General features: G+C 42.7%; 2 protein-coding genes across 3 annotated transcripts in view; both read right to left on the bottom strand.

Moving 5' to 3' along the window:
- Nucleotides 1-4,174: 4,174 nt before the first annotated feature.
- On the bottom strand, nucleotides 4,175-14,873 carry Cox18 (cytochrome c oxidase assembly factor COX18). 2 transcript variants are annotated; one of them, XM_006991664.4, is made up of 6 exons: nucleotides 14,476-14,873; nucleotides 13,067-13,167; nucleotides 9,710-9,873; nucleotides 9,195-9,319; nucleotides 7,532-7,639; nucleotides 4,175-4,489 (listed from the first exon to the last, which is right to left on the bottom strand). In XM_006991664.4, the coding sequence occupies exons 1-6, from the start codon at nucleotides 14,803-14,805 to the stop codon at nucleotides 4,316-4,318; spliced, it is 1,002 nt and encodes a 333-aa protein (XP_006991726.1). In that variant the 5' UTR covers nucleotides 14,806-14,873; the 3' UTR covers nucleotides 4,175-4,315. The 2 variants fall into 2 exon arrangements, with proteins under 2 accessions (XP_006991726.1, XP_015865395.1); XM_016009909.3 differs by having other exon boundaries at nucleotides 13,067-13,171; nucleotides 14,476-14,615.
- A 4,670-nt stretch (nucleotides 14,874-19,543) lies between these two features.
- Ankrd17 (ankyrin repeat domain 17) overlaps nucleotides 19,544-27,903 on the bottom strand; it is a 140,714-nt gene continuing 132,354 nt past the window's right edge. Inside the window, 4 exon segments of the mRNA XM_006991673.3 lie at nucleotides 19,544-20,903; nucleotides 22,433-22,597; nucleotides 23,681-23,859; nucleotides 24,782-25,030. Of these exon segments, the coding sequence (XP_006991735.3) occupies nucleotides 20,844-20,903; nucleotides 22,433-22,597; nucleotides 23,681-23,859; nucleotides 24,782-25,030 (653 nt within the window). The 3' untranslated portion in view covers nucleotides 19,544-20,843.

The raw sequence follows: 27,903 nt of genomic DNA on the forward strand, positions 1-27,903 counted from the left end.
CTGCTCTTGCAGAGGACCTGAATTCCAGTTCCCAGCATCCACATGGTGGCTCACAACTCTGTGACCTGCAGGTCCAGGTGATCCAATGCATCAGGCCCCTGCGGGCACTACACTCATGTCTACACACACGCACTTCAAAATAATAAAGAATAAAGATTTTAGCGGTGGTGGCGGCGGCGCACACCTTTATTCCCAGCACTCAGGAGGTGAGTTCCAGGACAGCCAGGATCATTTCACAGAGAATCCCCATCTCAGAAAACAAACAAACAAACAAAAAAAAACACATTTTATTACTAACACTCCATAAATTCCAGAGGCTTACTAGTTCTGTCAGGAAAGGGAAGACCACGGACATTTTTGGCAGTAGCTAGCTACAGAACTCCTTCAGGTTTTGCACTTTGGAAAGTTACAAGTAGTAGAGAAAGGGTCGATGTCCCTCATCCTGAGAAAAATGACAGCACCAGGACCTAGTGATGTCACAGCAAGGACCGAACTGTCTGTTGCTGAGACTCTTGCAGCAGCCCGGAGTGTTCGCAACCCCCTCGGCTCTTTACTACACGTTGCACATATTTCTGTTTCCTCGATTGCATGCAAACACAGACAGCTGCTGGTTTATAATAATTCAGCACCTGATTTTCCAATTTTGTTAAACAAAAACTGTATTTGGGATTTTTAACTTAACAGTTTTCCTAGGAAAGGGAGCCAGTTGTGTGTGTGTGTGTGTGTGTGTGTGTGTGTGTGTGTGTGTGTGTGTGTGTGTGTAAGTTTTTCTACATACTCTCTAGGTCAAGTTGGTCTTGGATTTGTGGCAGTCCTGTGCTGGGGAATAATTCCTCTGTACACTGTGAAGAGGTGTTACTCTCATTGTTAATAAAGAACTGAGTGGCCAATAGCTAGGCAGGAAGAGGTTAGGCAGGACAGCCAGACTGAGAAGGGTGCAGTCTTCAGAGTTGCCAGGAGACATGGAAGAAGCAAGATGAGCAAGCTGTGCTTAAAAAAAAAAAAAAAAAAAAAAAAGGTGCGGGTTGGTCAAGATGTAATATCAAAAAAGAAAATGTGTGACATCACAAATGAAGATGTATCGTATAGCCAAATAGTTTCTTCTTTTTATTCAACAAGCTGAATTAGTAAACACTGAATCACTGTTCCTAGGGAACATGCAGGGTTAGGTTCCTGCAAGCGGCTGGTGTCTGTCCACAGATAAACACACTGCTGGTTCAGTAACTCGGAGCCCTCTGCCCACACCAACCTGTGCATGCACCCTTCTCCTTACCGCGTGTTCTTATGCTTCGAAGCGTTGGATGAACACTTCCACGGGCCACTTAGTGGCCATTTTAGATAGAAAAGGCTCAGTGGGCAAAGCCTTACAGCCGGAGTTGGATTCCAGGGAACCACAAGAGGGAAGGCGAGCACCACCTACTTCTGCAAGCTGTCTGCTGACCTCCACATGCTTGCTGTGGCACACACATCACTAGTGCACACCCATGCACACACCAAGTCATTTTAAAAAGGGAAGTGGGGCACACAGAAGTAAGAAAAGCACAGCATCACAACCGTGAAGGAAGCATGGTCAGAACTGTGCTGAGCACCAGCTAGTTTGAATTTCACTAATTCATTGGGGAAGCAGAGCCAGGAGGATCTCTGGGAGGGAGTTCGAGGCCAGTCTGTTCTACAGAGCAAGTTCCAGGACAGCCAGGACTACACAGAGAAACCCTGTCTCAAAAAACAAAAACAAAAACACTCCCCCCCCAAAAAAAAGAATTCCACTAATTTATCAAGTGACTAAATTTTTTTTCACCAGTGACCTTAAAAGTTCTATGAATGTCGGATGGTGGTGACACACACCTTTAATCCCAGCACTCAGGAGGCAGAGGCAGGCGGATCTCTGTGAGTTCGAGGCCAGCCTGGTCTACAGAGTAAGTTCCAGGAAAGGTGCAAAGCTACACAGAGAAATCCTGTCTCCAAAAACCAAAAAATAAATAAATAAATAAATAAAAAAGTGCTTGCTGCTTTAATGGGGCTGGAGAGATGGCTCAGTGGTTAAGAGCACTGACTGCTCTTCTAGAGGACCTGGGTTCAATCCCTAGCACCCAGATGGCAGCTCACAACTGTCTGTAACTCCAAGATCTGACGCCCTCACACAGACATACATGCAAGCAAAACACTAATGCACATAAAATAAAAATAAATAAGTTATTTTTTAAAAAGTACTATGAATGTTGATTTGGGGACAGGAATACATTTTAGCTGCAGGCAGGTTTCTAAATACAACAATCTACAAAACGCCAGGGCTGAATGTATCTATCAACCTCCTCACCGTAACTAGGGAGCTGCAGAGCAGTCCTGGGGCACCAGGGAGGGTACCGGGCTGCAACCACCCACCACCTGAGGTCTCAGGGATCTTTTTTTTTTTTTTTTTTTTTTTTAAAGATTTATTTATTTATTAAGTATACAGTGTTCTGCCTGCTTGTATCCCTGCAGGCCAAACGAGTGCACCAGTTATTACAGATGGTTGTGAGCCACCATGTGGTTGCTGGGAATTGAACTCGGGACCTCTGGAAGAACAACCAGTGCTCTTAACCTCTGAGCCATCTCTCCAGCCCTTTTTTTTTTTTTTTTAATTTTTTTTCTTTTTATTTTGTATGCATTGGTGTTTTGCCATGGGTGTTGGGTCCTCTGGAACTGGAGTCACAGACAGCTCTGAGCTGCCATGTGTTTGCTGGGAGTAGAACCCTGGTCCTCTGGAAGAGCAGTCAGTGCTCTTAAACACTGAGCCATCTCTCCAGCACCCAGGTCTCAGGGATCTTACAACCAGGTCCCTAATTCTAACAAAGGAGAAATTCTAATTTTCTCCAATGCCCGCTGAATTTATTCCTGAATACATCAGTCACAACTGTCACCTTTCTGAACGAAACAAGCAAAGAGCTGAAGCCACCATTTATATCACCATAAACTCTTCCTGTATTAATCCCAAGAGGGCATTCGGTCCTTCCAAAGGAACAAGTTAAAAACTATCTCACAACATAGAGGCCTTTTGGGTTGCATACACACTCCAAGTGACACCTGGTGTGTGGGTCCTCTGTGAGTAGCAAGTGCTCTTAACCACTGAGCCACCTCTCCAGTCCCTCACCAAATTACTTAACTAGAACTTGCCAAAAGGACACCCTGAGTCCCATAACTTTTATGACAAAACTGTATAGACTGTTTTTAAATATGCTAACAGACCTACAATCATCCTCTTTGGCTGGAGAGGTGGCTAACTGGCTCAGTGGTTAAAAGTAACCTCACTGGAGGGCTAGGCGACGGCTCAGTGGTGAGCACACACTGCTCTTTAGATGTCAGTTTAGAGTTCAGTTCCCAGCACCCATATTGCATTACTTCTCACTCCAGAGGGGTCTGGTGCTGTTGGCCTCTATAGAAATGTGGTAATACAAGTTAGGATAGAAAGGGAATTAGGCACAACACTTTGGACTCACCAAGATAGGACAGATGGAGTGTTTTCTCTGAATTTGTCAAATGCAAACGGACTAAACATTGTTAATATAATTCTTGCCTATAGGTATTGTACATATTGTATTAGACAAAAAGACGGAACTGTATGATATTTTATTTGTGTTCTGACAAAGCTTTCCTGGAGATCAGAAGGCAGAGCTAGCCACTAGGTTAACCACAGAGGTCAGACTGTGGTGGCACACACCTTTAATCCCAGCACTCTGGAGATGTAGACAGAAATACAAGGTGAGTAGGTACAGGATCTTGGCCCCCTTTTGCTCTGAGGATCCAGAGAGATAAGAAGTCACTAGTGGCTGCTCCTCTGCTTCTCTGATCTTTCAGGTTATTATCCCAATATTTGACTCCTGGATTTTATTCATAAGACTAATTAGGTTCACACTTCAGGCCTCTGTGGACACTTGCACATAGGTGAACATACACCCCCCCCACCAAACACACATACATAATTTATATAAAGTCTTTTTTTAAAGGAATTATCTCACCAGAGCCTTTAATTTACAAAACTTTATTGTGTGGAACGTCAGGCACAGATCACACAGGATCTAAGCCTGTTCTCAGCAAAGCATGATTTTATGAAGAAGGTCAGGCATCCGGGCTTATCTTTACACTTTACAATTGAATATTTATTTCTAACACGCAAAAGCTTTACCTATTATTGTCAAATACATCTGAATTACATCTTTCCCACAGGGCTTCATGATAGTTAAAGGCAATTTAAATGCTACCCTAGTCTTCTAAATTCAATACATGAAACTGACAATGACGTTTCTAATAATTTCAAAGTTACTGAAGCGTACTGTCTTCACTTTCTTGAAAGGAACTTGGCATAAAAGGCGGCAGAGAGGTCTTTGTAAGGGGTCTCTGAATCCGACTTGGTTGGTGGTATCCGGCAAAGCTGGCGGAATCCAGGGGAGCGCAGCAGCAGATTCTGGGAGAGGCCCATGAAGCTGGAGCACAGCCAGTAGAGAACGAGAGACTAGAGAGAGTGTATGACAGTTAGCATCTGCTCCTGTATATGCAACGTTCACACAAGCGGTCAGTAAAAAACACAGGCATTCTGAGCAGGCTACGAGACGGGCAAGAAAGGCCGAGAAGACCAGAAAGCAGAGCGGGGCGTTTACAGCAGACATGACAGACGGCAGGTACCAGCAGGGCCAGGAAAGCACCCTCCCTTCTCTGACTAGTAGGAATTTGTTCCCGCCACAGGTGCTGACAGGCTGGTTGTACAGATGGATGGTGGGAGCCTGGGGATGTGGTGGCTTCCCGTGGCAACCTTACTAGACCTCATTCTCCTTTTATTCGTCACTCTTTCATGATTCCCCAGCAACTCTTTTCTCCCCATCATATAGGATGCATTTCTTATCTTCAGAGCCAGCTTATTATCAATTTTCTTTTGTGATGCAGCCGAGGCTGGTGCTGTAAACTAAGCCCTGCAGCCTTTCTGTACATACATGTGTTTCCTACACATACATGTGTCTCAAGCTTTGCATGGGCATTAGAAAGCAGTCAGGTCTCAGAAGTAAAACCATGTGGCTGGTGAGTCCTGCCTGGGATGAAGATCTCCAGGTCTGAATCCTGTTCACTATTATTTGGCTTTGTATTGGTTATTTCTCTTGCTTCAGTTTCCTATCTGTAAAACGGGACAGAAACTGTACCCACCTTAGAGGGCTTATGAGAGCACGTGCACAGAATGGTTAAGCCAAGTATGCGACCCACAGTGAGTCTCTGCAATTGTTTACAGTGAGACCTCAAGGACAGAAGAATGGCAGACATCAAAGGCAGATTAGGCAGCAGCTACAAACAACAGCTGATCTACCTGGAATGGGAGAGTACCTGAGTAGTTCACAGCACAGAACCAGCTGTTTAACTTCCCATACTTTAGGCTCCTCATCACTAAAGCGGGAGATTGTTTTGTTGTTGTTTTGTTTGTTTTCAAGACAGAGTTTCTCATTGTAGCCATGGCTGTTCTAGAACTCACTCTATAGACCAGGCTGACCTCAAACTCAGAGTTCCTCCTGCCTCTGTCTCCCCGAGTGCTGGGATTAAAGGTGTGCACCACCACAGTCCGGCCCATTAAAATGAAAGACTGTAACAGTGCCTGCCTCATTAAGAGTGCCTCGCACTGGCAAGATGGGCCAGCTGGTAAGAGTGCCGGCCACCAAACCAGATGGTATGGGTTGAATCCCTGGAACCCACATGATGGAAGGAGAACTGACTCTAGGAGGCTGTCCTGTGACTTCACATGTATACCCTGACACGTGCAAGTGCCTGGCATAAAATCAGGGTGCCTGAGTATCAGGCTGGTGCATCCAGGTCATGGGATCTTTCTGTTCAGCTTCCTGAGTAGCTGCGACGAAGGACATGTAGCACCCTACGCTTACACAAGGATTTCGAAATCTTTTATCTTACTACACTTCTTACAATGCATACAGACAGAACCATAAGATGCCATCTACATAACAATTCCTTTCCTTGCTAGGGAACAATCCTAATTTTTAGCTGGGTATACTTGCTGTGGAATAGTCCTTTACATTGTGTGAAATATGTCACTGTGACTGGTTTAATAAAAAAGCTAAACAGTCAATAGCTAGGCAGGATTTTTGAGGCAGAGAAAACACTGGGAAGAAGGATTGTCAGTCAGACATAGAGGAAGCAGCATGGGCAATACAAAGTAAAGGTAACAGAGCCACATAAAAGAACATAGACGAAAAGAAATGGGCTAATTTAAATTATAAGAGCTAACTAGAAACAAGCCTAACCTATCAGTCGAGCTTTTATAAATAGTAAAAAGTCTCCATGTCATGATTTGGGAGCTGGTTGGTAGGAGAGAAAAATCTGCCTGTCTATACTGTTATCTAAAAAAACACTGTACATATTTCCTAGATACTGAAACTGCTAGATGTGACCAAATATGTAAGACACAAGCACATTTATTGGTGGGACCCTAGCAATGGTCCTTAAAGACCATGTGCACTTGAAGCACCCTCTACATTCCTGCAGTGTAACCTGCTCCGGCAGCATCATTACCACTGTGGCCATGAGGAAAATACCAGAGGCTGTGTGTGACAACGCAGAAAGACAGCACAGCTGTCTTCAGGGAGTTGGCACATTGTCCCTAAACTGGACCCGCCTGGACTCCCTGTTGGAGGTAAGCTTGGGTCTGTAATACACCTTCTCAGATTTGTTACTAACTCAGCCCAATCCTTGACATCACACAGCTCTTATTTCATGGAGGTTTCTTCCACTGTACTGCTGTGGCCACATGGTGTTTTACAGCAACACCCGCCCCCCCCCCAGCCATGGGAAAGTACTATAATACATACCATTTCATGCTCACAGACATCAGGTCTACTTCAGAGATGCAGAAACTTATTTTGAACAGGTAAAAGACATTCACCCAAGTACCAGCTTAGACCTTCACTTTTGTACCAACAGCACACTGCCTCAGATCCTAAGAACAGTGAGAGCTTTGTAACTGCTCATCTAACCTTAACTAGTGGCAACTGAATTCTACTTAATGGCTTCATGTTGGCCGAGTAAAGATGAAAATGTACGTAACACAGCTTTTGACAACTTCTAAAGTTATCTGTGGAAAACATACAAAGGACTGAAGTAATTGTAACAATTGTTTGTTCTTTTATTTCTTACAAAGCTTACTTAGGTATCAACAGGGATAAGTGAACCAAACCCACAGCACAGGGTTAAGTAGTACTCGTGAATACGGAAGTTGTTCACTGGACTAGCTAGTCAAATAGGTGAGTACTACAGTATTCAAGGTGCTCCGTCAGACTAAAATACAGGAAGGGGAGTAAGGAGTTTCACGAGAGAGCTGGGCACATGCAGGAGAAAGATTGATCCATCAACCCAAGGAAAATGCTCAAGTGTGAACTGACGACACAGACAACAGTCACACAAGCATTCTCAACAGCAAGGACAGTGAGAGAAGGAGCCTGAAAGCAGCAGGATGCCAGGCTGTGGAAGCTGAGCACCGGCCACATGCAAGGTTACCGCTACTCACAGAAGGTACTGTTGCGGCAATCGGGATCATCAAGACGGACATAGCGCGGACAAAGTGTGTAATATACATTTGAAACCGAGACATTCCAAGTTTTTGCAGAGCGAAAATCTGAAGAAGAACACAAAAGCCATAATTACTAAAATGCACATTCAATCAGATGAACTTTAAAACACAAGCTGAAGCCCAGGCTTTGTGGCACTCTTAAAATCCTAGTGTTTGCTCTGGAATAGCAACTCAAGGTCATCTTCGGCTTTTAGATTTGTAAGGTAGGCTACATGAGACACTGTTTCAAAACAAACAAACAAAACCAAAAACAAAACAATATTCTTTTTTTTAAAGATAGGGTTACACTATGTAGCCCCGACCGGCCTGGAACATATACTCTGTAGATTAGGACAGCTTCTGCTGGGATTACAACCCACACCTTGCTAAAAGCTGATTTGTGGCCAGCCTCCACCAATACCTTAAAGGACTGGCACTGTGGTTCAATGGCAGAGCACTTGACCTTGTGTGTACAAGGCCATGGCCTCCATATCCAGCACTTAACACACCAATTTCAACACCAGTGAACTTATGTAACTCATCATCTAGCTCCAAGGCTAGGAACAGGAAGGCTGTGCGTGCAAAGAGCAACCCTGATGTTGCTAGCCACCAAGCTATCTCTCCAGCCCTATCTTTTGTGTTTTAAACAGGGGCACACATATCCTAGGGTAGCACGGAACTTGCTGTGGAGTTGAAAATGACCTTGAACTTCTGATTCCTCTTACAGCCAGGCCCCACTATGTCCAGTGCATCCAAGGCTGGGACAGAGGTCCCCCGGCTTCATAAACACTAGGCAAGCATCCCACCAACTGAACTACATTCCCAGCTCCAAGGCGTTAAGAAAACAGGCGGTGTCTGCTACAAACAAGATGTACATTAGAATTCCCAGACAGCACTCATTTGATGTGAGGATTGTAAGCTTTCACCTCCAAGTCTGAGCTCTGTACAACACTGCAAGCATGCTCTCTGTGTACTGCTGAGTGAAGCACTATGGGTAACAGAGGAGGCAACTGAAAAATCCTATTTTTCATGTACGTGTTTCTTTACATTACCTCATCAAAAATTCAAATGACTATACTAAGCCATTTATTAAGAGAATGGCAGTAGGTTACTTATGGTTCTCTACCAATAAATTCACAAAAACCCCATTGTGGATTAAAACCGGCTGGCCAAGCATCTTAAATTTCTTTTTTTCCCCTCTCTCTCTTTTTGTGAGTGGTTCTCTCAACCATGTACCCCTGGCTGTCCTAGAACTCACTGTGTAGACCAAGCTGAACTTGAGCTTGCAGAGATTAAAGGAGTGCCAGCACACCCAGCTTTAGGTACTGTTCTTTTTGTTTTGCCTGGTTTTCTGAGATGGTCTTGTTAGATAGCTTAGGATGGCTTTGAGTTTGTGATTCTCCTGCCTCTGCGTCCTGAGTGCTAGGACTAGAGATGGGCAACCGTGCCTGGCTTAGTGCTCTTCTTCCTTTAATAATAAAGACTCTGCCACCTAGAGACACAAAGGACCTGGCCCAGGTCATGGGCTGATATGACATAAGAAGAGCAGCAACAGCAGCAGCAGCAGCAGCAGCAGCCCCAAGGCCGTAAGTGGTCAACAACCCCCATGTAAACCACTGACCTCGACTATCAGTAAATTGACGACACCAACGGAGACAGGCAGGATCCAGGTGGAGTCCACTGCAGTGAGGTCAGGAAACCACAGGGCCCCGCCAGCAGCCAGCTGTTCCTGAACAGAAACACCCGCTGAAACAGTTTAAACACAAAACAACAGATTCCTGAGGACAGCAGAGAGAGAAGAACACACATACAAGCACCCCAACAACTCCTAACAAGCGCCTCACCCTGAAGACCAGCACTGCTTATTCAAGCTATTTATAGCTGCAATTTTTCTCAAGGTATTTTTTCATTTTCTCAAGGTAGTGCTCTCAACATAGACTGTTTATGCTTAAGAGTCTAAACTCTGTAATATAAGGCAGAAGGTAAATGGTAATTATGAAAACTAGAATTATTAATATCATGAATGTAATTAATGAATATCATGAGTGTAAATAAATAAATAAAAACCAGAATTATTTTTTCTATTGGAATACAGCATTAAAGAATTTGAGAGATGAAGATTTCTGTAATAGTTACCTTCTGAATGTGCTGCCCCTGTGCTGAAGTTCCGGAGGGCAACGGATATGAAGATCCACATTGGAAGCTGGACCCAGACTAACACAGTGGCTTTGAAAGGATGGCAGTTGTCACGAACATACAGCTCTGAAACAAGCCTCCGCATATTCTTTAGATACGTGAGCCTAAGGTAAGGGAAGAAAGAGAAAACATCATCTGACCACTAGCAAGAGCTTCACCCTACGGCACACACAGACCCCTTCTGTAGGGATGCTGGAGGGCTGAACAAGGGTTTCAACTATCATAAGCAGTTAAGGGACAGCCACTAAACAGAAGGCACACAGCCTTTTATGAAAGACGCTGTCAGACCACAACTTCAGCCTCTAATATCTCTGGCCAATAAGATTTTTAAAAAACATTTTATTTATCATATTCTCTGATTTATGTGTGCATGCACGATACATGTTAACCACTGAGCCATCTCTCTAATTCCTGCCAATTAAGATTTTAAGGGTAAAATTTTACCAGCTGAGGCAGCACATACCCACAATCCCAGCATTTGGGAGATGGAGGTTGGAGGATTGAAAGCTTGAAGCCAGGCTCCAGTTACAAAGTGAAGTAGGTATGGGAAACCTGTGCTACTTCGTGAACTCCTGTCTCAAAATTAAACAAAACCGAAATGGAGAGTGGGATTGCAAGACCAACAAAGTATAACACACCATAACTACAAATGTTATAGCTAAAAGCATATTTTACTTAACTCTGTAGTCCAGGCAAACATAGTCATCTGACCTTCCAAAGAATCTGATCTGTCCCAAAGTATCTTGTGGGTCTGTGCAGTTTATATTCTTAGACTGTCAAAGTGGCCCCCATTTTTCAATCAACTTTCCAACAAAGGTTATGTTAATCTGTTCACCATACCAGTTCTCTTTTTTAAAAGGTTCACTGTGTAGCCCTGACTGGCCTGATGCTCACTATGTACTAGGCTGGTCTCGAATTCAGAGATTCGTCTGCCTCGGCTGCCCAAGTGCTGGGATTAATAGCACTCATCACCATATCCAGCTCAGTTACTTCCTTTGTTTTTTTGAGACATGGCCTCAGACAGTCCAACCTGACCTTGAACTTGGTTATGTAGCCAAGGTTAACTTTGAGCCTCTGGTACCCCTACCTCCACCTCCAAAGTACCAGGGTTACAGGCTTGTGCCACCACACCTGACCATTCTTCTTTCATAAGTCTTACTTTCTAGACCATGATCTTGAGAGACAATTACTGGGTTTTTTATCTGAGACAAGGAAGGCATTTCTAGCTCTGGCTGGCCTTCAAGTCACAAGCCTCTTCTGTGTGCAACCACTAGCCTTGCTCAGGTTTCCTATTCATCTTTAAATCTCTTATATCACACAGTTAGTACAAGGTAGGCCTTTCTTTAATTGCTGTATTGTATTTAATCAATTTGTAGTGTGCCGGACTGGACAGTACACACATACATTCTAGGCCCTTAAATTCTAATTTTATCTGTACTTTATTTTTCTACATATACCTGCACATTTTGGTCCTGGAAACTTTTAGGTCGTCCAACAAAATAGAGCTCCACATCAGCACATCTGTGGATGTAAACGACCCATCTGAACAAGAAATTTCTAGACGGCCGTGGCACCAGGGTAGCACAGGTAAGGAACGATAAATCTCACCTCACCAAGCCCTCTACAACCCAGATGAACAGCTATTCACCTGTCCTTCTGGCCCACGGCTGTAGCTCTCAGCTTCCTTTTTATTAAATATCAAAACTACTACAGGCTTCGGTTTATCTACATTTAACAAATAAAACTTTGTTTCATGCATTAATACATATACTTCCTCTCTTTCTGAGACAGGGTCTCAGTCTACAGCCTGGATGGCCTGGAACTCATGTAAACAGGCTGGCCTTGAACTCAAGAGATATACCTGCCTCTGCCTCCACAGTGCTGAGATTAAAGGCTTGCCTCATCAGTCTGGCTACAAGGTTTCTCTAAATTTCAAGTTTTCTGTATTGTTAAGATTTATCAGCTAGGCAGTGGTGGTGCAAGCCTTTAGTCTCAGCACTCTGGAGGCAGAGGCAGGCGGACCTCTATGAGTTCGAGGCCAGTCTGGTCTATAAATCGAGTTCCAGGACAGGCACCAAAGCTACACAGAGAAACCCTGTCTCAAAAAAACAAAAACAAAAACAAATTTATCTTATTGTTTTATGTATGATGCTTTGCTTGCACGTCTTTAAATGTACCACATGCACACCTGGTGTCCTGAGGTTAGAAGAGGGTGTTAGTGCCTGGCGGTGGTGGCTCACGCCTTTAATCCCAGCACTCGGGAGGCAGAGCCAGGCGGATCTCTGTGAGTTCGAGGACAGCTTGGTCTACAGAGCGAGATCCAGGACAGGCGCCAAAACTACTGAGAGCGGTGAGCCACAATGTGAGTGCTAGGAATCCGAGTGTTCAGGAGGCAGAGGCTTGCAGATCTTAGCAAGCTCAAGTTCAGCCTGGTCTACACAGTAATAAAAGTAATGTGTTCTTTAAGCCAGGGATAGTGGTGCATACCTTTAATCCCAGCACCGAGCAGGCAGAGGCAGGCAGATCTGAGTTTGAGGCCAGCCTGGTCTATATAGCGAGTTCTGGGACAGCCAGGGCTACAAAGAGAAACTCTGTCTTGGATTTAAAACAAATGCTCTTAAATGGTGAGCCAACTCTTCTAATGTCAAGTTTTATGACAGAGCTTATATTATATATAGTTTGCCAGGCATGGTGGCACATTACTATAGTGATACCATCTGAAAGGCAGGTAACCTGCTAGTGCAAGGCCAGCCTCAACTACACAAACAATTTCACAAGAATCAAAACAGGCAGAGGTTGGAGGGATACAGATGGACAATATGGGACAGGACAGGACCATACAGCAATTTTATACCTACTTACATGCATAGCATAACTCATATGACTTTCATATGACTTACATCAAATTAATACAGTATTGAATTTACCTCCATCTTTATCTGATCATGGCTCTCTTTCAGTGGGTCCTACAGAATAGAAGCCAGATGTGGCAGCACACATCTGTAATACAAGCATTTCCGGGGGGTGGGGAGGGCAGGGGAGGATGAGGAGTTCAAGTTCTGGGAGGCTGAGATGGGAGGACCATTCAGCTCCTCAAGAGTTAGGGTAAAGCGAGATGGGAGGACCATTCAGCTCCTCAAGAATTAGGGTAAAGTCTCTTTTTTCATTTATGTGCTTTCATTCCAATACATAAAACAACCATGCTTCACAGTGACTTATTAATATGAATGAATCAATCAAGCGACTACCTGAACCTGTATTCATGTACTTCATGATTACAGGCATAAAACTGCATACCTGGCAACTCTCTTGGACCAACCAAACCGATGTGCACAAACTGCAACTTCCTGGTTAAGGCGCTTGGCGATGTCTTTTATTTCTGGTTGCAAGTTTTCCACCTAACTGAAGAAAAAGTTGTTTTTATGAGCACATAAAGGATCTTTATTGGTAACGACTACTATAGTTAGCTTCAGTTGTCAACTTGGCACATCTGGGAGAGAAGAGCTCAAAGAAATTTCATCCATCAGATTAGCCTACGGGGTGTTTTTCGATTGCCACTTGACATCGAAGAATGCAGTCCACCGTGGGTCACTATCGCTGGCATGTGGGCTATGTAGAAAAGCCAGAAAGCAGTTTTCCACCACGGTTTCTGCTTCAGTTCCCATCCTGTTATCCCTCCATAATGGACTCTAACCTGGAAGTATTCCTGTTCCTCCCCCATCCTGCACCGGGTCAGTGTCACACCATAGCAGCACAACCAATGGAACTCATATAGTCTCTGTCCCCTAAACTATTAACAAAGTGTTGTATCCTGATCACATTTGCAATCAGAAAAATTTTAAGCAGAAGATACTATTAGATTGCTTAAAATATCTTTAGTCACAAACTTAAATTCCAGTTTGTACACCTAACTCTGGTCAACCAAACTGATTTGCGCAAACTGCAACTTCTTGGTTAAGGGGTGCTTGGTGACGTTTTCTATTTTCTGGCTGTGCATAACTTCTGAAATGGCACCTGCTTCATAGGATTTTGAGAAGTAGATGAAAACTGCACCCCAGATTTTACTGTTCCAGCCTTAGAGAAGCCAGTGGTAGAGAAAACATCACTCGTGAAGTTAAAATCCCAAGGACTCCCGCTGCGACTATACTTGCTGCCTCAGCGCTGCTGCAGCTTCCTTTCCTGGCAATCTTCTGTGAAATCTCACCCTCTCAAAGTAACTCGTGCTGATTTCATCTCACACCACGAAGCAGCCAAGGAAAGGAAAGAGAATTCTATACCGATTCCACATTTAAAAAAAAAAAAAAGTGAAGCCAAGTCAAGGTTACAACTCATCAGACACAGGGTCTCGTAGATTGTAGGTCCAGAGTGACAATCCAAGTCTGCCAATTGCTAACTTGGTGAATCCTTTCTAATAATAAAGAGCAGGAAGGGTAGTTAGGGACAAATAATGCTGCAGACACTCTGTTAAAACGTTTACGTTCCTAATTTTACAGGTTCCGCCGTGCCCTTTCTTCTGCAAACTGGTCCCAATCAAAAATACAGGAAGCACTTGTATTTCAAATATAGACCTGGTGGGTCGGATGAACTGGAAGGTACTCGAGTCACCAACCATCATTTAACATATGCAATACTAACTATTTTAGCGAGGCAGTAGCCTCGATGGTTAACGCTAGCAGGAAGGCAGCAAGGGGACCGACGCCCCTCACCTTAGCCAGGATGTAGTGCTGATAGGCGGCCAGGGGCAACGTGACGGCCCCGCGCAGGGCCACGGTGCTGAGCAAGATGCTGCCCCACCAGGGGAGTCCCGTGGCGGCCTGCGAGCCGAGCAGCACTTCCTCCGCCGCGCGCACGGGCGCCGACGCGGCCAGGGCCTCGTACCATCCAGCCGGAGCAGCGGCCGCCGACACCGACGCGGCCGCCCATACCGGGAGGGGGGCCGGGAGCCGCGGGCTACTCCAGCCCGGCTGCAGTCCCCGTGCCCGGAGCCGCAAGGTGGGCAGTGTCCGGAGCCACCCGGCACCCGGGCAGCACAGCATGGCGACACCACTGAGAGCGTGGGCGAGAAGGACGGCCCGGGGAGCCCGGCGCGCGTCAGGGGGAAGTACGCATGCGCCGGCCCGCGGCCGCACCTGACCCTCCCAGCCAAGGCGGTGACGCCAGGCGTCGCGCTAGAGATGACGCCACCAAGCCCCGCCTCTCCCACGCGGCACTGGGCAGCTGGCGGCACTCACGGGATTCCTTCCCTTGCTAGGGTGGAGCTCCGAGCCTCGGAACCGGAACCGCAGGGGTAGGCGGGGCAAGCAAGCCGCCGAGTGGTGGAGTTTCGGTTTCCAACCGAAGAGGATGGTCACTGGTGAACCTTTTTGTGACCCGCCTGCTTCCGGTGAGGGCACGCGTAGAAACCTCCTTTGAGAGTAACGAGTATTTCTGGTTTGTGCAGAGTGTTAGTCTGCGTCCTTTATCCCCTAGGCATAATTCTACCTGATACAAGATTTAATTCTTGATCTGTTCCAGTCAACATTCTGTTTCTTCTTTATAAACCAGGAGAATGCAAGATGCCAGGCAAGGTGGAGCACGCCTTTAATCCTATCACTTAAGAGGAAGAAGTAAGAGGATCTCTTGTGTGTTCGAGACCAGTCCACACAGCGAGCTCTAAAGCCGCCAAAGCTACCCAGGAGACAAAAAAACCCCACCACCACCATCATAATTAAAAGCAGGAAAAATAGCAAAATGGAATGCACGGGGCATACACGACTACCTGAGTTTTTCCAGTTTTGAGTTCCTGGCTACAGCAAAATAATTGGGATGACATGGTATTTTCTTACAGAGGCACCCAGCCCTAGAGTAATCCAAAGCGAATTGTGAGTTTTTAGAAACCTTTCCCGTGTTTGGTCAAGACAAACGGTAGATAATTGTCCTCTACTTTACTGCACACCTACCCAAGGTTTCAGATAAATTATTTTCTGGAATTCCGGTCACCTGCCTTCAAAAGTATAAATTCATATAAAAAATTTAGAAGTTTAAGCTCCTGTACCATAATCCCCTTTTCTGAAACAGCTTACCGACCTCTTCTAAGAAGCCAGCTGTTTCCAAACAAAACCAAAAAAGCCAACAGTTACTGTCTACTGATTTAAAGTGAAAATCAAGTTATGTTAGGTATGTGTAAAAAGTGAACTGTTTCCCCATCCTCCTTCCAGAGAACTGGCAACATCGAGTTGGCACTTCCAAAGTAGCCTTAAGGTATAGAGGGAAAATTTCTTAAAATGACACAACTCTTACCATGTGAGCACCTAGAATCAATTCTAACACTGGGAAAATAAGTAAATCTGTAATCCAAGAATTTCAAGCAGATATTAAAATCTTTAACACTTTTATTACAACTTCAGCTCCAGGGATCTGACACCCTCTTTTGACCTCTGTGAGCACTTGCATACACGTAAGTAAATGTAATAGAAATAGACCAACTAAAAAAAAAATACCTCATATATTATAACACGATTGAATTAATTTAATATTTAATTTCTTCTAATTCTGCATATGGCTTGTGGAAGTCAGGGAACTTGGTAGTCAGTCCTTTCCATCCACTTTTACCCAGGTCACCACATTTGTACCCTGAACCATCTTTCAGACCATATTTATTTTTAAAGCTTTTTAAACTCAGGTTTATCGCATGTTCACGTGCAATGTGGGAGGAGGAAACTCATGTGGGATCAGAGGGACAACTTGAAGGAGCTGGTTCTCTCTTTGTAATGTGAGTCCTAAGGATTGGTCTCAGGTTGTCAGACATGGCTTTATGGTTTTTTTTTTAACCTCTTGAGGTGCATTTCCTCGATGCTGTAGCCCAGGCCATCATAAAACTCACTATATAACCCAGGCTGACTTTGTGCTCTAGGCAACCTGATGCACTAGTGCTAAGAGGTTAAAAAGCAGGATTACAATTCAAGGTCAGATTTCACAAGAGATGCTTTCAAAGGACCTGAAACTGTAAAAGTGAGGGGCCACCACTTCTTGCGGTTAACGCCCCAAAAATTATTGCAACAAATAAAGCATTTTATTTTTGCAATTGTTTTAAAGATTTTATTATTTTATGTCTATTTTGCCTGCATGTATGTATATATATTGTACTACCTGCAGTACTAAAATGTTTGAGGAAGGGAATTTTTTTTTAAAACATAAATTATTCTTGTGAGAAACTTAAAAAGTAAACCCTTGGTATTGGACTTAGGCATATTTTTTTCTTTTGGGGGAAAGGGGATGTTAAGACATGTAGCCTGGAACTGTGTAGACCAGGTTAGCCTAAAACTCAGGGATTCACCTGTCTCTGCCTCACAGCTGCCACCACATCTGGCTTCTTAAAACCTTTAACAGGAAAGTTCTCTAATGTAAATTAGATCTTATATCTCTGTATCAAACATTGTGTCATTATGTTCCAGTCCAGAGTGGCCTGGAACCCCTTTCTCTCTCTCTCTCTCTCTTCTTTCTTTCCTTCTTTCTCTTCTTTCCTTCCTTCCTTTTCTTTTTTTCTTTCTTTCTCTCTCTTTCTTTTTGTTTTTTTGAGACAAAGTTTCTCTGTGTAGTTTTTGAGCCTGTCCTGGACCACGCTCTGTAGACCAACCAGGTTGGTCTCCAACTCACAGAGATCTGCCTGCCTCTGTCTTCCTAGTGCTGGGATCAAAGGCGTGTGCTTCTTTGTCCTTTGTCCATCCAGCTTTTTTTCTCATCACAAGGTGGCTTTTATTTGTAAAAAGTGTGAATTCATATAAGATAGAACTGTAACATGAGGCTCTCATTAAAACTTTGAATGAGACTTGGTCCCACTGTAAAGGAATTCTGTCTGGGCCAGCAAAGTGCTGCTCTCCATGTACTTACCCCCACTTAGGTGGTGGTCTTTTTGCATTCAGGATGTATAATAGAAGAAGTTGTAAGTTAAGATGCTCTCATCTGAAGGCAGCTGAGCCCAGTGCTGCAACTGCTAAGCAGTCATCAGTGAAATGTGTACTTCCCCATCAGTCCAGGAACACCCAAGCCCAAGTATAGAAAGCATTAACATTAACAGTCTAAGACACCTGGACAGATGAATTTACAAAAAGTCAAAATAAAGCGACTATCTTAATCATTTCAAAATCATCCTGATTCTTAAATTTTGTTACTTAGAAAATTCTGAAACACTGTAAATGTTCTCTATATCACTTCTGTGGGAATGAGTGTTCTTAAGAATTATCAGTGATGGATGCGAAGGGAGGACAAGGGAATCCGTGGCTGATATGTAAAATTAAATTAAATTATAAAATTAAAAAAAAAAAAGAATTATCAGTGAAAGACTGAGTCAGAGGTCCTGAAAGGACTGTGATTCTAAGAACCTCAATGAATAATAACAGTGCACAAAATCATGTTTATCCAGTACATGTTTAGGTAACTTGAGAGAAAGAATATTTTTTGTGAGATGAGACAGGGTTATTTAATATACTACTTTTGTTGTTTTCCCAGAGAACAAATGTATTATTTACTAATAAAAATTATTTTATAATAATAGGCCATAGGAGGTATTTTCTCAGAGAAATGCTAAAATCAGTTCTCAATGCTATTAAAATATGCTGAAAGGAAAGAATGAGGACTTTGTCAGAAACAGTTAACAAGATCTTTTTTTTTTCAGGGGTGGGAGTGAAGGTCTATATAGTCCGGGCAGTCCTAGAATTATGTAGACCAGGCTGGCCTCCAACTCAATGATCTCCACCTGCCTCTGGATCCCCAGTGCTGGGATTAAAGGCGTGAGCATGAGCCGCTACGCCTAACCAACAAGGTCATTTCTAAAGTGAAATAGCTGGAATACACATCACACAATAATTGGGGACATTAGCTATTTGGAAAAGTGATAGTTCTGAAAAGGTAACTCACTTCTGAAAGAGAAGCACACTATGTAGTCTGCAGAGATAATCACATACTTCAAAAGGAAAAAAAAAAAGACCTGCAAGGTCTCAAAAATTGTTTTTTTATTGTTTAAATAAAAATGTTCTTTATTACATCTGAAGTATAAAAATGTATTTGGAAAATGTTCCTAGTACAAACTTCTAGTACCATGGCACTGTCCTTTTCACAAGCCTGATCTCTAAGTGTAGAGATGGAGGGCTCCAATCTAATCTCATGTTCCACCTTTTAAATTCAAGAAAATAGCCAGCTTTTCACCCTTCTTCCTTATTAAACAGCACCACTCACATGCACAATACATGCTGAGTAATGTCTGTTCTCCACTGGGACTATTTCAGGTAGAAAATAACCCTCGTCATCACATAAAACAACTGTGGGGGTAGAGAAGACAGACCCGTGCAAAATTCAATACAAAAGGGTAACTAACATCACACAGGTGTTTTTGTTTTAGTAAAGTGCTGCTTTTTAATCTCATGGCTATATTTGTAGGCTGGTCTCCTAATTTGGGTGTATTTATCATAGGTGGAAAACCAAATGTCTATACTTAACATCTCCTAACTGAAAAGACAAGTGCACCATTTACAAACGGCTGGGTAGGTGTGAGAAACCAACCTTACACTCTTCTACTAACGTCACTAGAGGCAAGAGATCCTCTTATGTACTTTGACAACCAAGGAATGTTATTATCAACTCTAGTTGGTATATCTAAGCTTTAGTTCGTGTTTTACAGTGTGAAATTTGTATCTAATTAAAAATCAAACTGATATATACAGTATTTCTCATGAATGCATTGTTTTATATTTCAACCACATAAGTCATTTTTCCATAGGAGACAGGGTAGGACACATATTCTTCTTGTATACATTATTGTTTATTGTTTCAAGTGGATGGAATATATAATTCCCACTGAGTAGTTTAGTGTGGCCCTGAATCACATATAAACAGGTTAAATGTAGTCTTTATAATCCTTGTATTCGTGTATAGACCATAAAAATCGTCTTAATAACAAACCCAAATACTCCTTTTTTGACTTGGCCCAAGTTAGCTGTTCATCCTTTTCATTGCTACCAACAAGTGCAGAGAGCAAGGAGCCTTTCAACCTAAGACATAAGATGCTTGAAAAAGGAAAATTTTAATGTTGACTCTTCATGACTAGGAAACCAATGTTAAGAATCAATATTATCCCATATAAAATATGCCAAATTGTTTAAAAATAAACAGTATATGCTGACTGAGAACTGTGGTGGCTTTTAATTTCTCCAAAGTCTCAAGTTTTCTGGTAAGAAGAAACCACTGAGTCACTGAAGCTCTCCACCTCTGTGTAGCAGCTGCTATGGTAAAAAGCTTTACAGGGTGCTTTTCACTATTGAGCAAGAGAATCTTACTAGGAACAGTGGCAAAGACAGTCCAAACTGAAGAGAGATGTGTGTATTAGTTTGAAAGTGTGACAAATGTAATAAAGACATGGAAAAATCAGAAATTCCTTCTATATGCCTTGCTACAAACAAACCCAAAAGGGAGCAAGATGGATGTTTTAAGAGCTAACACAGGGAAACATCCACCGATAATCCCATCATTTTACTTTATGCTTAAATTACACAAGTAGAAAAGTTATGCTTATTAATAGTTTAATGTAGGAAGGAAACATCCAGATTTCTGAGTATGAAGGTACATATCTCACATTCATTCAAGTCTACATAAAGTAGAGCTTCTATCCTGACAGACTGAAGTTCACTCTCTGCTTAGCCTCTGCTGTTATGTAAACAATTGTACATTTATTTGCCATTCTAAAACTTCAGGATCAAGTTTAACATAATTTTGCTAAATTTCCGTGTTTGCTCAGAAGCAGTTTACAGTACTAAAACCAACCAGCCAAAGAACAGCTTTAACAGAAAGTTATGTCCAAAGGAGAGGGGAGAAAGAAGAAAATGATAAGAAAAATGCTAACTAAGATAAAAACGGATGACGATGGAGAATGGGCAGTCACAAATGTTCACAGAAAATAGGTCAGTTAGTAAGTTCTTCTGCAAAAAGCCTACACACTTCAGTCAAGCACATCAGTAGAATGATTTGGGAGCATAAAAAATTCTCGGCCACTTGTGATTTCCTCTGAATGAAAGGAATCTGCAGGCTAACAGGCTTATCCTCATCAGCCAAGCTGGTTCATGTGCACACTGTTCATGTGAGGTGCCCAGGGTCCGGTCCACACCTACAAATATAGAGCATGCATTTCACCAAATACAAATTAAATAGATATTTAGGTTAAATAATACTCGTAAAAAACAGTCAAGTATCTATGAACTAATTTCATTCAGTCTGTAACATATAGTCAGTTTTGTGGAAGGAAAAGGAAATACTTGGGAGTTCAAGGTCATCCTCATCTGCATAGTATGTCTTAAGGACAGCAGCCCGGGCTACTTGAGACCTTGGGTCAAAACTGAGAGGCTGGGGGAGGAGTACAGGGAACTGGAGGATGGCTCAATAAGAGCACATATGAGCCGGGTGGTGGTGGGCACACATCTTTAATCCCAGCACTTGGGAGGCAGAGCCAGGCGGATCTCAGTGAGTTCAAGGCCAACCTGGTCTACAGAGCGAGATCCAGGACAGGCACCAAAACTACACAGAGAAACCCTATCTCAGGGGAAAAAAAAAAAAAAAAAGAAAAGAAAAAGAAAAAAAAAAAGGCACAGTTGCTTTTACACAGGACTTGTGTTTGATTACCAGGACCTACATGGCAGCTTTCAACTGTCTATAATTCTAGTTCTAGGATCCTCTTTTGGGTTCCGAGGGCACAAGGCTTGCATATGATGTAGATATACATGCAGGCAAAACACCCATACACACAAATTACAAGAGAACATTATTAGGACACAACAGAAAAAATAGCAATGTCCCCACCCCTGACTGGGGTCTTGAGAATGCTAAGCATGTGCTCTGTCACCAAACTATAACTCAAACCTCTTTTCTTTGCTTCTCTTTTCTCTTTTTGAAACACTAACCAGAAGTGATATCCAAGCAATTTTAAAACTAGCTACCTGACAATATCAAGATTGCTGTGAAAGAACAAATTGTTCAGAGATACTGAACATACACTACACCCAAGTAACTTAAGCATGAGTCAAGTATGGTTGCTTATACCTATGATCCCAGCACATGGGAGGCTGAAGCAAGATCAGCCTGGGCTAGCTAGTGAGTGCCAGACCAAACAGAGCAAGACTCCACCCCCACCTAAGTGTATAGTCATTTCCCTAAGTTTTCAGTTATATACAGTTTGGCATAACACTGTTAAAATATAAGACTATATAGCTCTTTACACATTAATGAATTTTAATGAGAATATAAAGTTATTTTACATGAAGATCACTTTGCAACTTGCCATTTTTTGTTTCTGAAACGGGGTCTTACTATGTAGCCCTACATAACCTACAACTCTCTATGTAAACCAGGCTAACTCTTAAATCAGAGATCCACCTGCTGAGTGCTGGGATTAAAGGTGTGCCCTACCATGTCCAGCTCTATAATTTAAATTCTTCTACATACCATCTGCTACAGAATATAATCTATAAAATGCTTTTCTGTAATAGTTTACAAAACTGTATCATTCTACAAAGGTTTCCAGCTTTAGTCAATTTCTTCTCCTGCCTATATTCACTGTGCTCTATTGCTCTATACCAAAATTCTATTTGTCTTATATTTTGTAAACACCTAAGTGACTGCTTACTGAATTATCAGCCTTACCGTTTGAGGACCATTATTTTCTGTGGAACTTGAAACCATCTTTATCAGTGAATTCCAAGAAGGGTCTGCAGCATGAGGGCCATTGAATATGGGTCCTCCAGTACCATCAGGGATAGGTGCTACTGGAGGAATCATTGCATTCCCATACACAGAAAAAGGCATACTCTTCAACAAAGGGGGAGAGGAAGAAAGAGATTAGCATCCAAGTCATTACCTTCTTTTTCTTTGTCCCTCCCCCACCTCTGATAAACAATCCTGCAAGGACTAAGGACAGAAAACAAAAAGAGGCCCTTGGGAGGCAAAGGCAGCCGGGGTTTAGAGTAAGTTTCAGGCCAACCAGGGACACATACGTACTCTGTCACAGAACAGAAATGAAACAAAAACAATCAAACCAACCAACTGAGGAGTCAAAAGCTCTAAAATGTTTTTTAACACCTCAACTGACTTTATGAATGTGTAAGTTATTCACAGAGCCTAAAAATTATTCTGACATGAATTCAATTAGCAGAGTATAGCTGGGCATGGTGGCCCAGGGCTTTCATCTCAGCACCCAGGAGGTAGAAGCAGGTAGATCTCTGAGTTTGAGGCCAGCATGGTCTATAAAGTGAGTTCCAGACCAGCTAGAACTACATGGTGAGAACCTGTCTCATGAACAAAATAAAAAACAAACACATAGTATAGAGGAGAATACCATATTCAAAGTATTTTTCCAAAAAGCATTCCACTAAAGGCAGACATGGTAGTGCACGCCTGTAATCCCAGCACGTGGGAGGTGGTACAGAAGACCAGAAGCTAAGGTCACCCCAGTTCTGTAAGAGCTCTAAATGGGCTGGAGAGACAGCTCCACAGTTAAAACAGTTTGCTGCTCTTGCAGAATGCCTGAATTCAGTTCTTGGCTCTCACTTTTGATGGCTCATGATTTCTGTAATTCTAGCCCTAAGGGATCCAATACCCTCTTTTACCCCAGTGAGTGTATGATTTATGTGCACATACATACCCACATATACACATAATTAAAAATAAAAATGTAAAAAAAGGAACAAACAATATACCCCAACCAAACCAAACAAACCAAAGACTCCTAAAACATAACTCCCCTAAATGACAAGAAAAACTAATTATTTCTATTTTATCCACTTTGATTTGTAGAGCCCGAGCAGGACTTCACAGATGCATATCTTTGGAAATGAGAGATGACTAGAAATAAGAAAAACATTTTGTAATAATGTAAATGCTTATTTAAATTACCCCAACTTTAGGAAAGTCCATGTATCCTGCAGGAACATGCTGATGGAATGTACCAGAAGGAGTTACAATTCCTGTACTATCTCGCTCCATTGCTTGATGCTGTGAAAACACTCCTGGGTCAGACATTGGCCTGTGAATCATAGGATTTCCCATCCCAGGGTTACACCAGTCCACTTTGTCTAAGGGGAAAAAAAAAAAAAACCAAACAAACAAAAGTTGGTAACATTCAAAATCAATATACAATTTAAAAGGAACACTTTATAATTTCTATTTCCACTTATTGTAAGAATTGTGATAAGCAGGCTGACAGTGCAACTGGGTGTATCAGTCATTTGAGAAAGAGCAAGCTTGAAAAATCTTGACCTTGATGAATGGTGAAGGATTCACGAGAGAAATCCCTTAAATAAACATGTATTCACTGACATAGCAACAGCAAAAAAAAACAGTAGCAGGAACGACGATGACGACAATAAAATACTACAAAAGTAAGTAAAAGCTAAGAGCCAAAAGATCTCAAAGGAAATCCAAACATCTTCATATGGTAAAATGAAATACAAGTAGGGCAAGATGGCAGACAACTGTCATGGAAGTACTGTGAGGTTAGTCTCAGCTACACAGTAAGTTCAAGGCCAGCCTAGTATACAAAAAACTCAAAAAAAAGCCCAAATTCTTTATGTGTATTGCATTATTTTCAGAGATGAGTAAGTGCAATGGGAAAGACCACATGAAACCAGAACTAAAAGATGCTGGTTAGTTTAACTGAAGAGACAGACTAATTCCCTTAAAGGAACGATGAGGGCTGGAGAGATGGCTCAGTGGTTAAGAGCACTGGCTGCTCTTCCAGAGGAACTGGGTTCGATTCCTAGCACCCAGATGGCAGCTCACAACTGGATGTAACCTCAGTTTCAGGGAATCCAATACTTGCATCTGGCCTTCTCAGGCACCAGGTACACCTATGTTGCACAGACATACATGCACAGAAAACACCCACACATATAAGTGTAAATAAAATCTCAAAAAATTAAAATAATGTGAAATTGATTAAAGTATTATAGCTAAACAAATAAATGTAATTTCCAGTAATATGACAGTAAATCATACCTTGATTGCCACCAATCCCTTCAAAGGACCAGATGCCACTATGTCCTACTGATGTAGACAAATTACTCCCAATAACGGATGGAGCTGAAGTTCCAGTTTGCCTGATACGTGCAGAACGTTCAGTTCCAATAGGGACTGGAACTTTCCTGTCCTGAGAGACACTGCTGGGCTTTTCGGACCCTAAAGGTACTGAGGATGGGGCAGGAGACGGTGCACGAACGCCAGAGGATACCGACTGTGCAGGAGACTCTGGAAAAAAACATTTTGAAATAGAATACAGGTACTCTGTAGAATATTTAATTTTGTAAAACCAAATTTCACATTTTGAATCTTAAAATATACATTTTCTAAGAAAAGCTGAGATATAAGAATAATACTTAATTAGCTTTTGATTTGTATCCAAAGAAATGAAGTTCTGAGTTGTTTCACATATATCCACCACTACACTTTATTTTACTCCCATTACTTTCTTCTCCCTCTTCTCCCTCCTTGCTAGTCCCTTTGTTCCTTTGAAATAATTTCCTCTTCTGCTTTAAGAATGTTGAAGCTGAGCATGATGTAATCTGTACTCACAGCGCTCCAGAGGTTCAACCCAAAAGATTAACTGCAGCCAGGTGTGGTGGCGCTCACCTTTAATCCTAGTACTCTGGAGGCAGAGACAGGAGGGTCTCTGTGAGTTCAAGGGTAGACTGGTCTACATATGCAGTTCCAGGACAGCCAAGGCTACATAGTGAGACGCTGTCTCAAAACAAAACTAAATAGATGGCTACAAGTTCAAGGCCAGCCTAAGCTACATAATGAGACTCTGTCTTTTTAAAAAGCAATATATATGTAGACATTAAAACCTGGTTAGGAATAGTAATTTAGTTCAATGATACACTTGATACAGTGCTTGCCTGGCATTCATGAGGCCCTGGGCTCAACCCTCAATAACACACACACACACAATTTTGTAAAAAAAACCAAGGACTTTATCAAAGTGGTCAATTACTCATTTAATAAATCATTGGCTTAATTAATAATTAAGTCAATACTTGCTGCTAAAATATAAAACCAAAGCAATTAAAAGAACAATGTTTAAATGAAGTGTGTGCCCACTTAGCCCAGGCTGATACTGAACACCCTATATAGCTTAAGAGTAATCTTGAATGTTTTGTGTGTCTGAATGTGATATATGCACTTGTTCCTGTGCAGGTGTGCATGCCACAGGAGGATGTTAGGTATCCTGCCTTTGAGACAGGTTCCCTCAGTGGAGCTGGAGTTGAGCTAGGCTGCCAGGCAGCAAGCTCTAGGGACTCCTTTCCTGCTCCAACTTAAGTTCTGGGGTTACAGGCAAGGTTACAGCCTTGCTTTTTACTTGGGTGCTGGGATCTGAACTCAGGTCCTTCTGTTTACAGAGCAAGTATTCTTACTCAGCAAGACAATTCTTCAGTGCTTGACCCCGAATTTCAGATCCTTCTAGCTCTACCTCCTGAGTGCTGAGGTTCTAGGGACCTGCTGCCATGTCTGGTTTACACAGTGCTGGAGGGCAAACCCAAGGTCTTGTTGGGGTACACAGGCACTTTACCAAATGAGCTACATCCCAAGTTCTCTCAAACTGTACTCTTTGCAAACAACTGTTTTTGGTGTTCAGATAGTCTGTAGGCTCCTCTGTTTAAATGCTTGGTCTCCAGTTGGCACAGCTGTTTGGAAATGACTAGGAGGTGTGGTCCTGATGGAGAAGGGGTATCACTGGAGATGGCCCAAGCTAACACCTTTAATCCCAGCACTCTGGAGGCAGAGGCAGGTATCTGTGAGTTCCAGTGCAGCCTGGTAAATACATATATAGTATGTTTCAGGGCAGCCAGGGCTTTGTAGAGAGACTCAAAGAACAAAAACAAACAAACAAAAAACAAAACAAAACAAAAACAATTCTGGAGTCACAGGCAGGCAGATCTCTGTGAGTTCTAGGCCTGCCTAGTCTACAAGGGAGTTCCAGGCCAGTTAGGGCTCCACAGTGAAACCCAGTCTGGAAAAACAAAAACAAAACAAAGATCTGCACTCTCAGCTACTCGCTTTCACGGTGCCTGCTGCCATGCTCCCTGCCATGATGCTTACTGACGCTCATCCTCTGGAATCATAAGCCCCCTATAAACTCTTCTCTAAGTTGCCTTGATTATGGTGTCTCATCACAAAAATAAAAAAGTAAGCTGGGCAGTGGTGGCGGGCACCTTTAATCCCAGCACTCGGGAGGCAGAGCCAGGCGGATCTCTGTGAGTTCAAGGCCAGCCTGGTCTCCAAAGCGAGTTCCAAGACAGGCTCCAAAGCTACACAGAGAAACCCTGTCTCGAAAAACAAGAAACAAAAACAAACAAACCAACAACAACAACAACAAAAAAAGTAACTAAGGCAGAAAAAAGGTGGTATCTGGGGATGGGCCAATGTTACAACAGGCCAAACCATGGTCCTTTTTTGGAAGACTTTGGGACTTTAGGAAAATGATTGAACACTCTAAGAAGCACGTTAGTATGAATGAGCAAAACAGTAGTGCTGAGAGCTATGCTGACTGGAGGCCATGTTCAAGAAGTTTCAGAGCAACTTGAGTGGATACCATTCATGTGACATTGTGACCAAGACTGCAATTGTCCGAAGAATCTGCCCGAGACTGAAAAGTTTTGGACTATTTTAATTGGCTGAAGAGATTTGAAGACAGCCTAGTACTTGACTTTGTCACTTGGCTGTTAGGAATCATTCTTAGGCAGCTCTACAATGAAAAAGAGAAAGTTGGGCAAAGGGAAATGTAAAATGTACAGTCGGAGGAGAAAAAGGGCACCAGGAAATTTCATGTTGGACTCAAGGCTAGCGCTGAGGAAGATTAGGAGAGGCTTTATGCAGAATGAAATGACAGGAGTGCTGTCCTCAGGGTCAGACCCCACCCAGCTAAGCCCCCAACCTAACAAGAAAATGGCAAGAAATTACAGGAAAGCCTGTGCCAAAACGAAGGCGACAAATCAACTCTCATGCCAATGTAATTCAAGGAGGGGCCAGCTTCTCCCCCAAGCAAACAGAGGAATTTGACAGCATAACCTTGTGGTTCTGGCCTTAAAGTTATTAAGATACAGGAGTTGTGGACTCTTCCTTCA

The sequence above is a fragment of the Peromyscus maniculatus genome, chromosome 10 (genome assembly GCF_049852395.1).
Source record: "Peromyscus maniculatus bairdii isolate BWxNUB_F1_BW_parent chromosome 10, HU_Pman_BW_mat_3.1, whole genome shotgun sequence".
NCBI classification, from domain to species: Eukaryota; Metazoa; Chordata; class Mammalia; order Rodentia; family Cricetidae; genus Peromyscus; species Peromyscus maniculatus.

Bases quoted from the DNA above. Each gene is read 5' to 3' on its own strand.
- Cox18 (XM_006991664.4), bottom strand. From the start codon at position 14,805: ATGCTGTGCTGCCCGGGTGCCGGGTGGCTCCGGACACTGCCCACCTTG. The intron at 13,168-14,475 runs GTGAGGGGCGTC...TTCTTCAGTTAG, and splicing joins AGCACTACATCCTGGCTAAG to GTGGAAAACTTGCAACCAGA. The intron at 9,320-9,709 runs GTAACTATTACA...AAACTGTTTCAG, and splicing joins AGGGGCAGCACATTCAGAAG to CGGGTGTTTCTGTTCAGGAA.